The sequence below is a fragment of the Pomacea canaliculata genome, linkage group LG5 (assembly GCF_003073045.1).
Source record: "Pomacea canaliculata isolate SZHN2017 linkage group LG5, ASM307304v1, whole genome shotgun sequence".
Taxonomy (NCBI): Eukaryota; Metazoa; Mollusca; class Gastropoda; order Architaenioglossa; family Ampullariidae; genus Pomacea; species Pomacea canaliculata.
The window spans coordinates 25,373,147-25,386,734 of NC_037594.1; the positions used below are offsets into that span (position 1 = coordinate 25,373,147).

A 13,588-nucleotide genomic window follows, 5' to 3' on the forward strand; every position below is an offset into this window, starting at 1 on the left:
ACAGAAAACACGCACAACCGGTTTCCTCTTGATAAAGCATACAAACACTTCAATGGAAGGCCCGCCTGATTTGTGAAACATTGCTTACAACTTAGTGTTGCGTTAAACATTAACGTATCCTATGACCGGAGATACGATGAAATCGGACCTTTCAATGGAATCCAAATACCGCTCCGAAGGAAGACACAGTCTGCCGCGGAGACGAGTCGCCACTAAAACCCATTGTGAAAATGGGGATTTTGAAATGGAGCTGTCGCTTGCTATTCAAGAAAGCTTGAAGTATGCCAAAGAAAAGGAAGGACAGTTAAAACGTGTCCATAGAGAATCTGCTTTACTCAATGGTGTTACATCAGATGAGTCGTTGTCACGTATGACAGGGAAGATGCTGAGCTCAGCAAGCAACGATCAGGGATCGGAAGAATTAAAACAACTAAAAGATCTGCTGTTGATTCACATTGAACTCATTCAACATCAGCAGGAACTTTTAACGTCCAAAGACAAGGAAATCGGAGTTTTAAGAAAAGAAAAAGACGATGTAAGTGCTACAGATCTTAATTTACTTAGGTGTGTTAAACCCATATTGTAAGTACTGACAATGAGATGTCAAAAAGTTACTGTTGGAGTGAAAATGGCCGACTTCTTGTTTTGACTTGCGTTTCGGAGATGGCAGGCTTAGTCTGTGTATTATTGGATTAAGAACCTAAATGCAAAATCACTAAGAAAAATTACTTTTAAAAGTTTCGGTTATAGAGTGCAGGTGATTTTACCTTTTAACTATAGTATCGACTTTGATGTGCTGGAATTCAGAGAATACTATGAAATTTGGGTTCGTGCACCATGTGTCATTATAACCTCGGTAGGTAAAAAGCAGTAGCGACTTTTTTTTCGCACATATAAGCGACTGAGTCGGTACTACATTTGCTATTTCGGAAAACTGAGTGTGGATTTAAGTGACCGAATAATCTCAACATAGGCCCGAATGGGGTATTTGTTGATAATACGCTTATTTCATTCCACTTTTTGAATCATCTGTTTTTTTAACATTATCATCGTTACTATTAAGCTCAGAATTAAGGAAAATATCAAATATGGTTAGTAAATTTAGTCTCCATTTGTCACAAGAAAACATTTAATGAAGAAACGTTTGTCTTTTTACGTCACTTCTGCAAGGAGGGGGGGGTCGTTGTGATCACATGACCAATCATGTGACATGTTGCGCTGTCTTTGTTGTGTGCGAGTCGCTAATGGCCGGTCGTCTGCTCAACAAGCTTCGCCGGCCATTTGCAAACTAGAATTGGTGGGCTTATACCAACTAAAGAAATGCTGAAATTCATCACACAAATAGTTTTTCCGTTCCACTCGGATTTCAGATGGGGAAAAGAGTTTCTTCAGAAGGTGAACGACCTTTAAAGCCTTAAAAATGTTTTCCCGACGTAAAATTTATCGAGTGTGCGAGTTCTGTGATCCTGATCAAAAACAAATGCGTTGGGATGTGGCGATTTTTGTAAGAGATCAGATTTAATTACACAAGTTCCTGTATTCTTTTGTTTTAATGCACGAAATTAAAAATGCGCTTTGGTAGCATAGTGATCGGGCCTTGTGTAATGGATCACAAGCATGGGAGGGGCAGGGGGGATGCGTGACAGGCTTCAACATTCTTTAGTCTCTGCTCACTGCGAGTGGAAAGCCTGTTTTGGCAGTATCCTTGTGTATGTGAGACTCAAAGCAAAGGGTATGATACGTTTTTCCAGTAATAAAATGGAGTTTGTTTGCTTTCAAAAGTATTTCTTCTTAGACCTGTGCTTAATTCTATGCAACGCTAACTTTCACTTTGGAATCAAGACCTGGATATTTTTAGGAAGCTGTATAAGGCTTTCAAGCGACCGCACTTAAAATATGCAAATGCAGTTTGGCGTCCGTTCTAAAAAAGCTAGTCAGTAATAACATAATGTGAAAGTAAGTTATTGAAAAAAGTGTGAAAATGTGTCTTAAAGGAAAGATTCAGTTATTCCGGTTTGCATTCATCTAAAGTAGTAGGCTAGACTGAGGTGTGATTTAATTCAAATGTATAAAATTAAAAACTATGTTAAAGTAACACAAATTTACTTTTACTGAGACATTAATGCTGCATACATAGAACTCAGTAGGAAAGATTTTTATTAAGCAGTATCTAACTAAAGAACTTTTAGCAGTGGTAGTAATTTGGGACTTAGTAGGTCACATTCCTTTAAATGTCCCACTCATTAATTTAGATTTGCATAGGTCATGTTGGTGAACAGTTGGAATTGCTATTTATCAGAACTTCAAAATGTCCACAAATTTGTAAAAAGTTTACTATGTCAACTTTATTATCAAAAGCATTTTTAAATTTAGTTTGCTAAACACTTTATTACAGTTTTAAAAAATTAACTGAATAATCTGGCACCACTAGATGCTGAACACTTTCTGGATACATATAGATATACACTAAAATGCTTAATATGTACCTCAGAATGTGAGACTGAATATTGTAATCATTAGATTTGTCTTTTATAAACATAATAAAAAATGACAAAAGATTGCCTTTAAGATCATGTAAAAATATAAAATTATAAAACAGTTAAAATAAGATAGGCCTCTTATAACAGATAAAGAGAAAATCAGCATATCACATGTAAATGTTGCATACTTACACATTTAGTAGAATTTACCCACTCAAAAAAATATTTTGAATATATTTAGGTTGAAATGCCAGTAATTACTATATAGACTGGTGCACCCCTAAAAGCTGAATTTCCACAAAGCTTTGTGCCTTAACGAGTAAACTTTCTTTAACAAAAATGTATTGACATCATCAGATATTTTTAAATGGTTTACTGATCCTTTTTTCTCAGTTACAATGCCGCCTGGAAAAAGTGGAGAGGAGGGTGTCACTAATGAAGCAGAAAGAGGAGTTACTTGAGGCCCAGATAGCTAAAGAGATCACAGAGACACCACCACAGGTACCTCCTGACAAGCATAAGAAGTAAGAACAGTCCTATAATTCTTTTATCAGTGAATGATTCTGTCCCACTTTTCTAATACAAGAAGCTCATAAAATACAATTCTAATAAAAGCTAAAAAAAAAATGTATGTTTATGCCAAATTTAGGAAAGGTTAAACAATTCCTAATATTAGAATTACATTTTTAATATAATCTATTTTTTAATATATTGTAATATATTTTATAAAATACAGTCAAATCTTGCTACTATGCCACCTACCGGGATCGAGCAAAAGTGGCATAGTAGCGAGAGTGGCATAGTAGCGAGGGTTCATAAAAAAGGCTTTATTTGCTCAAGTTATCTGTCCGTCCAAAGCTCTCAAGAATCGTCGGCTGGTGCTAGCTGTCTCCTCTCATTCTCCCCTCACCTCTTCATCCTCCACCCCTCCCAACCACATCCGCACACCTGCATCCTGTCGCTAGTTGACCCCCTCCCGCTCTCCCTCTGTCACGTGGCTGTCACCCGGCCAGCGACCACCACCCCCTATCGCCAGCCTCCACCCTCCCTGTGTGCGTGCTATGTTCCATCCCACCTAACTGCGATGTCCCACACTACCATACAGTATAATAATCGAGCACTGCGCGGAATTTCACAACTTGTGCCTTTTAACAGTCACACAATAGTGGCATAGTAGCGAGAGTAGGTGGTGGCATAGTAAATTTATTTTACATTGAATTTATAGTCAGGACCGAGCAAAAGTGGTATAATACCGAGAGTGGCATAGTAGCGGTGTGGCATAGTAGCGGTGTGGCATAGTAGCGAGATTTGACTGTATTCATGATGTGTTTTATGATTTGCTTGTAGCAGAGAAAGTAATAAATGTACTTGTACAGGGTATCAATAAAATTTTTCTTTGAATGATAAGGAACTGAAGAAAATGTTATTTTTGATATTCTTAAGGAAAAATTTCATAATAGATTTAGGGCTACACAGAGTTTAATTGTGACACTTTTTCAAGAGGTCATACTAAACTGTAAAAGACCACCAATACCATTTATAAATTATCCAGATCTGTTAACACCTTATACTCACTACCTGAAACTTTAAGCCATTCATTATTTCACCATTAATAATGCATTGTACACCTATATTAAAAGTGTATGTATCATGTATAGGTATAACTTTGGTGTTATCCTGTTGATGCAGTGTTGTTGTGGAATGTTTGTGTGCAGTATATTTTTTCCTCTTGTTTTGTGTCAGTTGCTATGTCTCTACAGAATTTTTTTAAGTTTGGTCAGTGTTTAAACATTTATTTTTTGTGCATTTTGATGTTGCTCGTTTTATAAAGCACATTGAGTCAACTCCACAGTTGAAAAATGAGCTATATAAATCTGCTTATTATTTTAGATGTGTGTATCATACACATTTATCTTCTCTTTACCTTCTGTAGTAATTAGTTACTTTTTTCACAGTATGCAAAACTGAATCTCAGTATAAAACAGACCTTCATCAATGCTATTGACTGAGACAACCACTTTGTACTTGTTTCTGTGTATGAAAGGAGGGGAGATATGTGTAGTATTTGTATACATTGTGTGTATACATGAGACAGTGTATACATGAGTGTGGGCATGAGAGAGGCAAAAAGTACAGGTGAAAAACTATTTTTCAAGTTGACAATTCCATCAACTTTGTTTTCATATTGGCTTTAACTACCTCATAAATTTCAGCTGTGTAAAAGTATTCTGTTGTTGTTATAAGCATTACTATTATTAATCTTTGTTATTTGTTAACTGTTTTCCAGGATTATGAAACTAGAGGCTACACCTAGAAGGAAACGCCAAGCAAGGCAGCAAGTTAAATTACGAAAACCTGCTAAAGTTACAAAAAAGAGTTCACAAGCAGACAAAAGATGTGAAACAGAATTAACTTCTAGTGATGATGAATCAGAAGTAGAGTGTGAAAGTGTGGAAGATGAGCACGGACAAGAAGAAAAGGAGAGAAGTGATAATGATGTAGATGAGTCTGAAGGCGAAGAAGAGATGAAGGCTGAAGAAGAAAGTAAAGATCCACACCCATCTCCTGTGCTCAGGACAGAGTGTTTGTACCCTGTTACATGCTTTGTGGATATGCCACCTGAATATCCCATAGATGTGCCAGAAGAAAAGGAGGTCTGCACAGGGGAGTTTGGTATGTTGACTAACTACTGACATGCAAGACATTGTCATGTAAAGCTAGAACACAGAACTGAATTGGATGTCTGGCATACTTATGTGTGTACATGTATTTACTTGAGTATTTTTTTATGTCATGTGTGCATAGGTCCTTATGTCTGTCATCACTAGTTTTCACATCAGGAAACATAACTCAGTAGATAATTGATTTCCTTCATGAATTATCAATCTTTCTAGAGTTTTAACTCGACGTCAGCAATCAGCAAACTTTTACCCTTCTGGGAGTGAAGTTTCAAAACCTTATCTAAAGTGTCACAACAGTACATTGTCATATGACCATGCATCACAACACCTCAACTTAACCATGTCTATTAATACAAGTTACTCCAATTGTCTATCACTGCCATAGCAAAAATTTATGAAGTTTATTTAATTGCACCAGGTCCATTGTTGACCTTGAGTTGAATACTGAATGCTCCTTGTAAATAAATACAACAGTAAATCTCTGGCCACTTTGTTTTGGCAAGATTGTAGTTGTACAGGATTTTTCACTCCAGTCCAAACTTGCAGTTTTGACAGAACATGCATTATCTAGTGTGTTTACTGTGTGTTTACTGTGTGTTTACTGTGTGGGCAGTGGAGACACCAGGGTGGAGGATCAAAATGCTGACAAACAGGTACCAGCTTGAGGGCACTGAGGTGAGTTGGGAAACTGCGTCTACCAGTTTGATACCTACAATATTTGTGTGTTAGTGCACATTTGTGGATACACATAAACTTCTCCATTTGAAGATGGCACGACCTTAAGTGTTACAACTTTGTTTCTCCAAGCTATGCTACTTGTTTTCACAAGCAAAGGTTGCTAAACTACAGTCAGTACATGCATTTGTTTTCTAAAACAATTAAAATAATAATTAAATTATATAATGTTTGGTTGTCCTGGACAAAAGAATTTGACTTTCCTTAACTCCTTTGTAATTCTGTCTGTCATGTTAACCATCAAACACAGATCCAGCTGTTTATAGTATCATTCTTACCTCCATCCAATACTTTATGTTCTGTGCCTGCAGGTATGTCATTGTCTACTATCTGTTCATTTATCATTACTGGTCTGCTCAGTGAGTGCGATCTGTCTTGGTACTGCACATTATAAATGCCCTTAATTGTTGTTATTATTAAACCCTGTTAAAACAGCATAGTATGCCTGTCTACATTCAGAATACACTTAAAACCCTACACCAAACAGTGTATTGTGTAAATAGAGGCAGAAAAATGAACACACTTGGGTGAAATGCAAATGACAAAAATACACTTCAAAATCAAATTTTGACTCTCACAGGTGAATCGTAAATTGTAAACGGTCTGAGTTTCAACCTAAACAATATCTTCAGTCACACATGTCACAAATTCAAAAGCACATTTTTGTGAACAACATTCAGACATCTTTCACCCTCTTGATCTATGATCACATTACTGTTACAAGGATAGGAGTCAGGTCCCTGGCTTGAATGCCCTTCCTTCAATGGATAATTGTCATTACACAGTCATTCACAGCAAGAAGTCATGGCAGGACCTAATCATCTTTGTCATCTAGATTCCAGGAAAGTTGATTGTGGCAAGGGCATGGGCTCATGGTTCACATTGTTGAAGTAGGGTCAGAGGTTGTCAGGAAAACACTGAAAAATACCCCACTTGTTTGTCACTTTGGTTTTGAGCAATCTCCAGGCAGTGTTTATAGAGAGTATCATCAAGACTTGTGGGCAACATCACACAGTTGAGGGTCCCACTGGGTTGACAGGGTCCTCAGGTGTCATGTTACATTTCACTGTGAAGGTAATGTTGCCAGATAAAAGCAAAGAATCCAAAACAGGGCATAGCAATGACAAAGATCCACTTCCCATGGCGCACAAGTACATGCCAGGGCATCCTTCACAGGAATCCTATGCAGTCCCACCCAGAGAAAGAGCCAATTATTTGGGCATTATGGTTATGATTAGTGTGCAGTTTTTCTGTGCTTAAGTTACACTCAGCCCTTACATCTCCTTCACTACAAAGCACATTTTTCATTGATAAACTTTTTTACAAGTTTGAAAGAGGAAGTATGAGCTTCACTCAATCAACACTTCATGTTGCATGTCCCTCGTCACCAAGTTCTGACACAGATTCTGCTTCGCTGTTGTTGTTGTCAACTATTTACTGGATCATGTTTCCTCCATACATCATTTGCACACTCCCTTCTGCACCGTGTGTAGTACTTTGAACATTCACAGCCATTGTGAAGATTCTCTGACTCGTCATCAGCATTAGGATCAGCATTGGCGCGATCAAAGTGTACCAGTAAATGTCATCACCCATAACACTAGCTGGAAATACAACCGATCAGTTTATCATGGTCGTATGAGAACAAGAGACTGCCATGTTTCTCCTGCACGACAACTCAACACTTGCCTCAATGTTGAGCTTTTTAACACCCAGTCTGTATCATCAGCACAACCGTCACTGAAGCTCAGTCAGCATATAGACCTTTTCACAGTACTGAAATTATTTTAATTAAAGTGACCACCGACATATTATCTACCCTTGACAGTGGTGATGTTTCCTGAACCTGTCTGCTGGATTTGACACCATCGACCACTCTCTGTTCCTTCGTAGAGTACACACCCCCTCTACAGGATTTCTGGACCTGCACTAGTGTAGTTCAACTCCTATCTCACTGATTTGATGCCGACTGTGTTTGTTGATGGTCTTTCTTGGGGCATCCCTCAAGTATTCGGCACAGTTCTGTTTATTCTGTATAAGAAGCCACTTTCATCTTGCATCCAGTTTCACAATGTTTCTCTTCAATCGTATGCTGATGATACGCAACTGTACTGCTCCACTCCACTGGCTGAGTCTCACTTTGCTACCAGCACCATAGAACTCTGTTTTAATGAAGTCAAAGTCTGGATGGTGTCAAACTAACTTAAACTCAATGATGATAAAAAGGAAGCCCTCCTATGTTCGAGAAGAAGAAATACATCTTTGCTCGTTTGCCTACCAAGATCACATCAAGGTAACATCACCTTTGCATCCTCCACAAGTATTTTCACAGAAATGCATCACTTTTCTGGTTGTAGACAATGACCATGTCTTTACTGTCATTATTTTTTCCTTTGACTCTCTAGTTTTGTAATACTGTATTTCAATTTACAGAATATTACAGATGAAGCATACCAGAAGCGACATCAAAAACATGAGATGGAAGAAAAAAGAAGAAAACGGTGAGTTGTTAAATGTATCAGTTAGTCCAAATCATCTGTGCTTTGGTTTAAATAAATACCTCATGGAGCGCTAAGACAGTAGAGGCATATCATTATCTGACTTAACTTCTAACCCTCTGCATAATGGCAAAGCAGGAATATATGAAATGAGGTTCAGCTGGTAATAAGAAAATTCTGGATCATTTTTTTATTTGTTATGGGAAAAATAATAATAAGGATCTTATAAACAAAGCAGATTTTAAGTATTTAAACTGTTTGATTCATGTATTTTGAATTGGAGTGTATTTTAATGTTTATTTTACCTGTTACATTTTGGCTCTTAAAAATGTTTAATTCATGCAGTATTTCACATTATCTCACATTATTTAGAGTACCCTATGAGAGGGAGGGAGGTGGCTTGCAGCACCACAGTGTTTATTTCCTCTTGACTAGAAACAGTCCTCGGCATTCTTTGCTGCTCTTTAGTCTGATGCAAGAATGCACTTTGCACTTACAGTTTGCATAGTGCAATGAATAGCTGTGTATTTATTAAACAGCATGAAACATTCCTTGCCTCTTTCATTTATTAAGGATCACATTGGGCACAGCAATGTGAATTTTTCTGCAGTCTCATCACACAAACAACATCGCCACACTAACAGAGCATGTCTCCATTTCAGATGGACATAAATGTCAGAGTAAATAATGCCGTGGTAGGTAAATTAAGGACATAACTAAATGGAGAAAAATAATGAGTAGTTTTTAGTTTACAGGAAAGTTGAAATGTGGTTTTCTCTTTTGTGCAGTTTTCTTTGGAACAAATCTTAACAGCCTGCATATAAATCTTTCCCTCCACAATGCTTTTGATTGCTTAGGATTATTTAGTCTTACATTTATGAATATCACATCATTTATTTCTCATTTTAAAAAATATAAATATTTTGTATCAGATGGGACATTCAGCGGATGCGTGAGCAACGGGTTTTTGAGAAGTTGCGTGGCAAACAGGAGAAGGCTGCCAGGACCTCTCAAGAAGAGAAAGGGGACATTCAGACTTTTCTTCCTTTCATAGACGAATGTATGTTCTTTTCTTGCACTTGTGATCAACTTTAAGAGAAATAATTTAGAGACTTTAGATGTTAGGTGCTTCTGAGTTAAACAATAACCTTCAAATAGTGTTTTTGTTGAAGTAGGTTTTATTTCATATCCAAATTATTTAAGAAACACACAAATAGATTTGCAGCAGTTATCTTTTAATAATATATATATACACCCACACACACTTGTGCAAATTAATTGAAACAAACCTAAAAAAACGGCACAAAAAAAAATCAGTTCAAGTTTTTTGTAAGAATAGTATTAACACACTCACATCAATACATGATATAACCTGCTCGATTCTTCAGCTGCAGTTTGATGTAATTTTGGCATTGAATCCACAAATTCTAAGCAGTCTTGCTGGATTTTAGGGTTTTGTACCACACTCTTATTAAAGCCTACATCAACTTCTCCATGGTGGTGCAGTCAAGTCCATGCAGGTGGTGCTTTCAAATAGACCACAAGTTCTCAACTGGGTTTAAGATCAGAGTTTTATTTGATCATCCTTGAAAAATTTCTTGACTTCTTTCGCAGTATGACATTGGGTCAGATCTTGCTGGAAAATGCCAGATCTGTCATGGAATAACCTCTTCGCGACTGAAACAAGTCTTCTGCCAAGCAGCTCAATGTACTGCTTTGAGTGCATAATGCCATTGACAAGTGCAAGGAACCAACGCCATAATAGCTGAAACATCCCCAAAACATTTTTTGTGGGTGTTTCACACATTGATCAATTTTGGCATTCCTCAGCTTTTCATAATAATAAAAGCAAAATTTGTAAAGTGCATACTCACACTCCTAAGGAGTATGCTCTTAGCACCTAAGAACAAGAACGAGACATGGACAGCATACAAGGGATAGGAAAACAAATGAATAACACATGAACTAAGAATAAACAACAGTACTAATAAAATGACAATGATCAACTGTATTTGTCCTAGTGGGCAGTTTGAACATGGAAAGGTGCTCTAGTTACGAAGTAAAAGTTAGGAATAAAAGTAAGAATAAAGTTCGTTACAAGGTGCAGCATTAATGAATAAAAACAAGTACAGAAAATGCCAGCTAACAAGAACTGAGAGTATCATGATAAAGATGAGTAAGGAAGGGTGTGAAAAAAGACTAACATGGTGTGAAAGGGTGTTGGGAGTAATGTTTATGAAAGAGGTGCATTTTCAGTGCACATTTAAAGAATTCAATAGGGGGTAGGTGGAGGATATGGAAAGAGATAGTTCCATTTTTTCACTGCACAATAACTAAACTGTGGCCATTTGATGATGTTCTGGTGATAGGAAAAGTAAGATAATCATCAGACGAGGAGGGGAGTTGTCTAACTGGGATGAAAGGGAAGAGAAGTTCAGAGAAATAGGGCAGGTGCCAGCAAAGAAATTAAAACACAGCACAAACCTCCGAGCATGCTGACTGCTCCACCTTGATGACGAAATTACTTTCATCACTGAAAACGACTAGTCTCTAATCTTGCAGAGTCCAGTGCTTGTAATTCAATCCCCATTTGTAGCGCTTGACTCATCACTTTGGTCAGGAGTTACTTTATCACTGGTCTGCAAGATTTTCTGCCTACTTTCCAAGAAGCACCTTCAAACGGTCGATGAACTAATTTCTATTCCTTTAGCTCTCATCACATTGTAAGGCATCACTGGTTTTTCTAGGATACAGCCGACAGTGGCCAATCTGATGCCAACAATATTGGCTGTCTCTGTAGGTCTTTCACTGTACTTATGTAAAGCCACAATATTTGCACTGTTTCTTGGTGCAGAAAGCATCCAGTTTGAAAATGACTGGATGTAGTTTATGATACAATCACTTATAACATAAAACATCAGCATTATTGCATCATCCATGAATGTTTTGGCTCCACATTACAAAGTCAACATCTGTTATGAAATAAAAACAGCTAAAATATGTCAAGAGTTTAATAAAACAGCTTAAATACACTGGAAAAAAATTGATCAAATTTGCACAAGGGTGTATATATCTTCAAAGAATATATATACTATTCAGCACAAGAAAATTTGAGAAAATTCAATTGTAATTATTATGACTATTTTCTGTTGTCTTTCCAGTGAGCCACATTGAAATCCTAGATAGTGTTCCTGTTATGGTTTTTGGCCAGGCAGTTCCACATATAGAGCCATCGTAAGTACCATTGGCATGTGCAGATCATTGTTCAACCTTGCTGTGTTCCTGCATTGATAACTCCCTCTTACTGCTAATTTGTAAAGTTCTTAAATGGAAAGTGTTAATGATAGCAATAACCTTTTAAGATTAAAAATCTGACTTATTTTGTACTTTCGACCCTTTAAGACATTTCTCTAGCTAAACACATTTCATGTTTATTAGCAGATGGCATAAACATTTCTTTTTATTACTAAGCTGTTTCTCTTTCCCATATCACTCTTACAGAGAGTTTGAGCTACCTTGGGATGCCACTCGCTCAGCTTTGGGTCGAAAGTCGCACAGTGTTCGAGGACGACAGAAGTAGATCCTATCGCCTCAGGGTTTCTACTACAAAGGAACATTGTGTGGGCCAGTAATGCAAAAATGAAAGGATTGCATTTTTGTCAGAAGATTGGTGTGACAATCTTGTTTAAGTGGATTGTATTGGTGTATGTGTGGATTGTATTGGTGCATGTGTGGATTAATGCTGTTTTCATTAGCGTATGTCGATGCGTGGGATGATACCCATCTCTTTCAAAATATTGTACTAATTTTCACAAGGGGATTTGAAATTCCCAAAGCTGTGGGTATTGTCCAGAACATTACCATAGTGGTGATATGTTTTGTGTGTAAGCATGTATGAGTGCATCCATTTGGGAAATAAGTGTAGGTGCAGAAGTAAACATCTTTTTCACAACTGGCACATCTGCAATTTTCAGCAGGTTGGGCAGCTTCTGCCAGTTAGCATCTCTTATTTCTTTATTGGTATCTGAATGCAAATAGGCCCATGAACAATTGTACATTGGTGAAGATGAAGGTAAAATGCTGTTCTTTGCTGCATTAATCATCTCGTCTTGATGCATTCACTCATTGAAGGGCTTAATCTGACCAGCAGGTCTGTTATCATTACCATTTTAATTAAAAAATCAATAACAAGCCTTCTTAAGCCACGAGGTCTGGTTCATTTTATTATGAACAGGCAAACTCGAGGTCTCGGGTCTATTATCACCTCTTATTCATTAAGTTGTTGACATGCCTTCTCAGGCCATGATATCCATTTATTTCATCATAAACAGGCTTATCCAGGGCATAGGTCTTATCACTTTTCATTTTGCTTGTCTACTCGGGCTTTGAGCCTTGGTCTCTACCTGTACTGTAGTAGGGATTATATCAGCAGTGTTTTCAATATTGTGTTAACATGACAAGCACACGTTTATTTTATTAGCAAGTAAACAAGATTTGGACAAAACATATGAACCCAGGTTATATTATTTCAATGTTAACTGTTTTAAAAGTTTCCCTTAATGTTTTAATTTTCCTGAGTATTTTGTTGTACCATTAGTGGAGGGTGTCTTTTTTTCTTTTATTTGGTCTGTTGAATTTGATTGCAGACAGTGTACCAAAAAGGTATTATGTATAAAATTTTACTTTATTTATACTTATTTTTTCTGCAAGAATCATAGTTTTAGGGACTTTTTGTGAAAATGCCCTTAATCCTTTCACATTGCTTTGTAAATCTCTTCCACTTTATCTCAAAGTGTACATTAATATACTTTGGTAACTGTTACATGTTTCTATACATCCTAGCACTGATATGGGCATTCTGTGCATTTGTAAATGTCATGTTTAGGAGCTGTGGGGGAAATACACGCTGTACCTCACCTGTCTGAAATTACATGTGGTGCACTACTATGATCTAGGCTTCTGGTGTCAGATAATGGTAACACATTTCACACATGTCTTTGTGTTGATTGTCTTGCACATATTTGAAATTGTGGTAGTCACTAATATTGTACATAAAGGCAGAAATTGTTGCTGTGAAATAAACGTTAGATGGTTATTACCTTGGATATTTATGATGTAGCAACAAAATAGACCCAAAAAGAAAGGTATTCTTTGTTTTCAAGGTGTTATACGCTTAAAACAAAGATTTTCCACA

General features: G+C 37.0%; 1 protein-coding gene across 1 annotated transcript; it reads left to right on the forward strand.

Annotated features, from left to right (window-relative positions):
- Positions 1 to 13,489, forward strand: LOC112564309 (male-specific lethal 1 homolog). Its single transcript, XM_025239024.1, has 8 exons — positions 1 to 535; positions 2,874 to 3,004; positions 4,768 to 5,153; positions 5,775 to 5,836; positions 8,330 to 8,397; positions 9,327 to 9,454; positions 11,556 to 11,628; positions 11,896 to 13,489. The coding sequence occupies exons 1-8, from the start codon at positions 122 to 124 to the stop codon at positions 11,972 to 11,974; spliced, it is 1,341 nt and encodes a 446-aa protein (XP_025094809.1). The 5' UTR covers positions 1 to 121; the 3' UTR covers positions 11,975 to 13,489.
- The last annotated feature ends 99 nt before the right edge of the window (positions 13,490 to 13,588 follow it).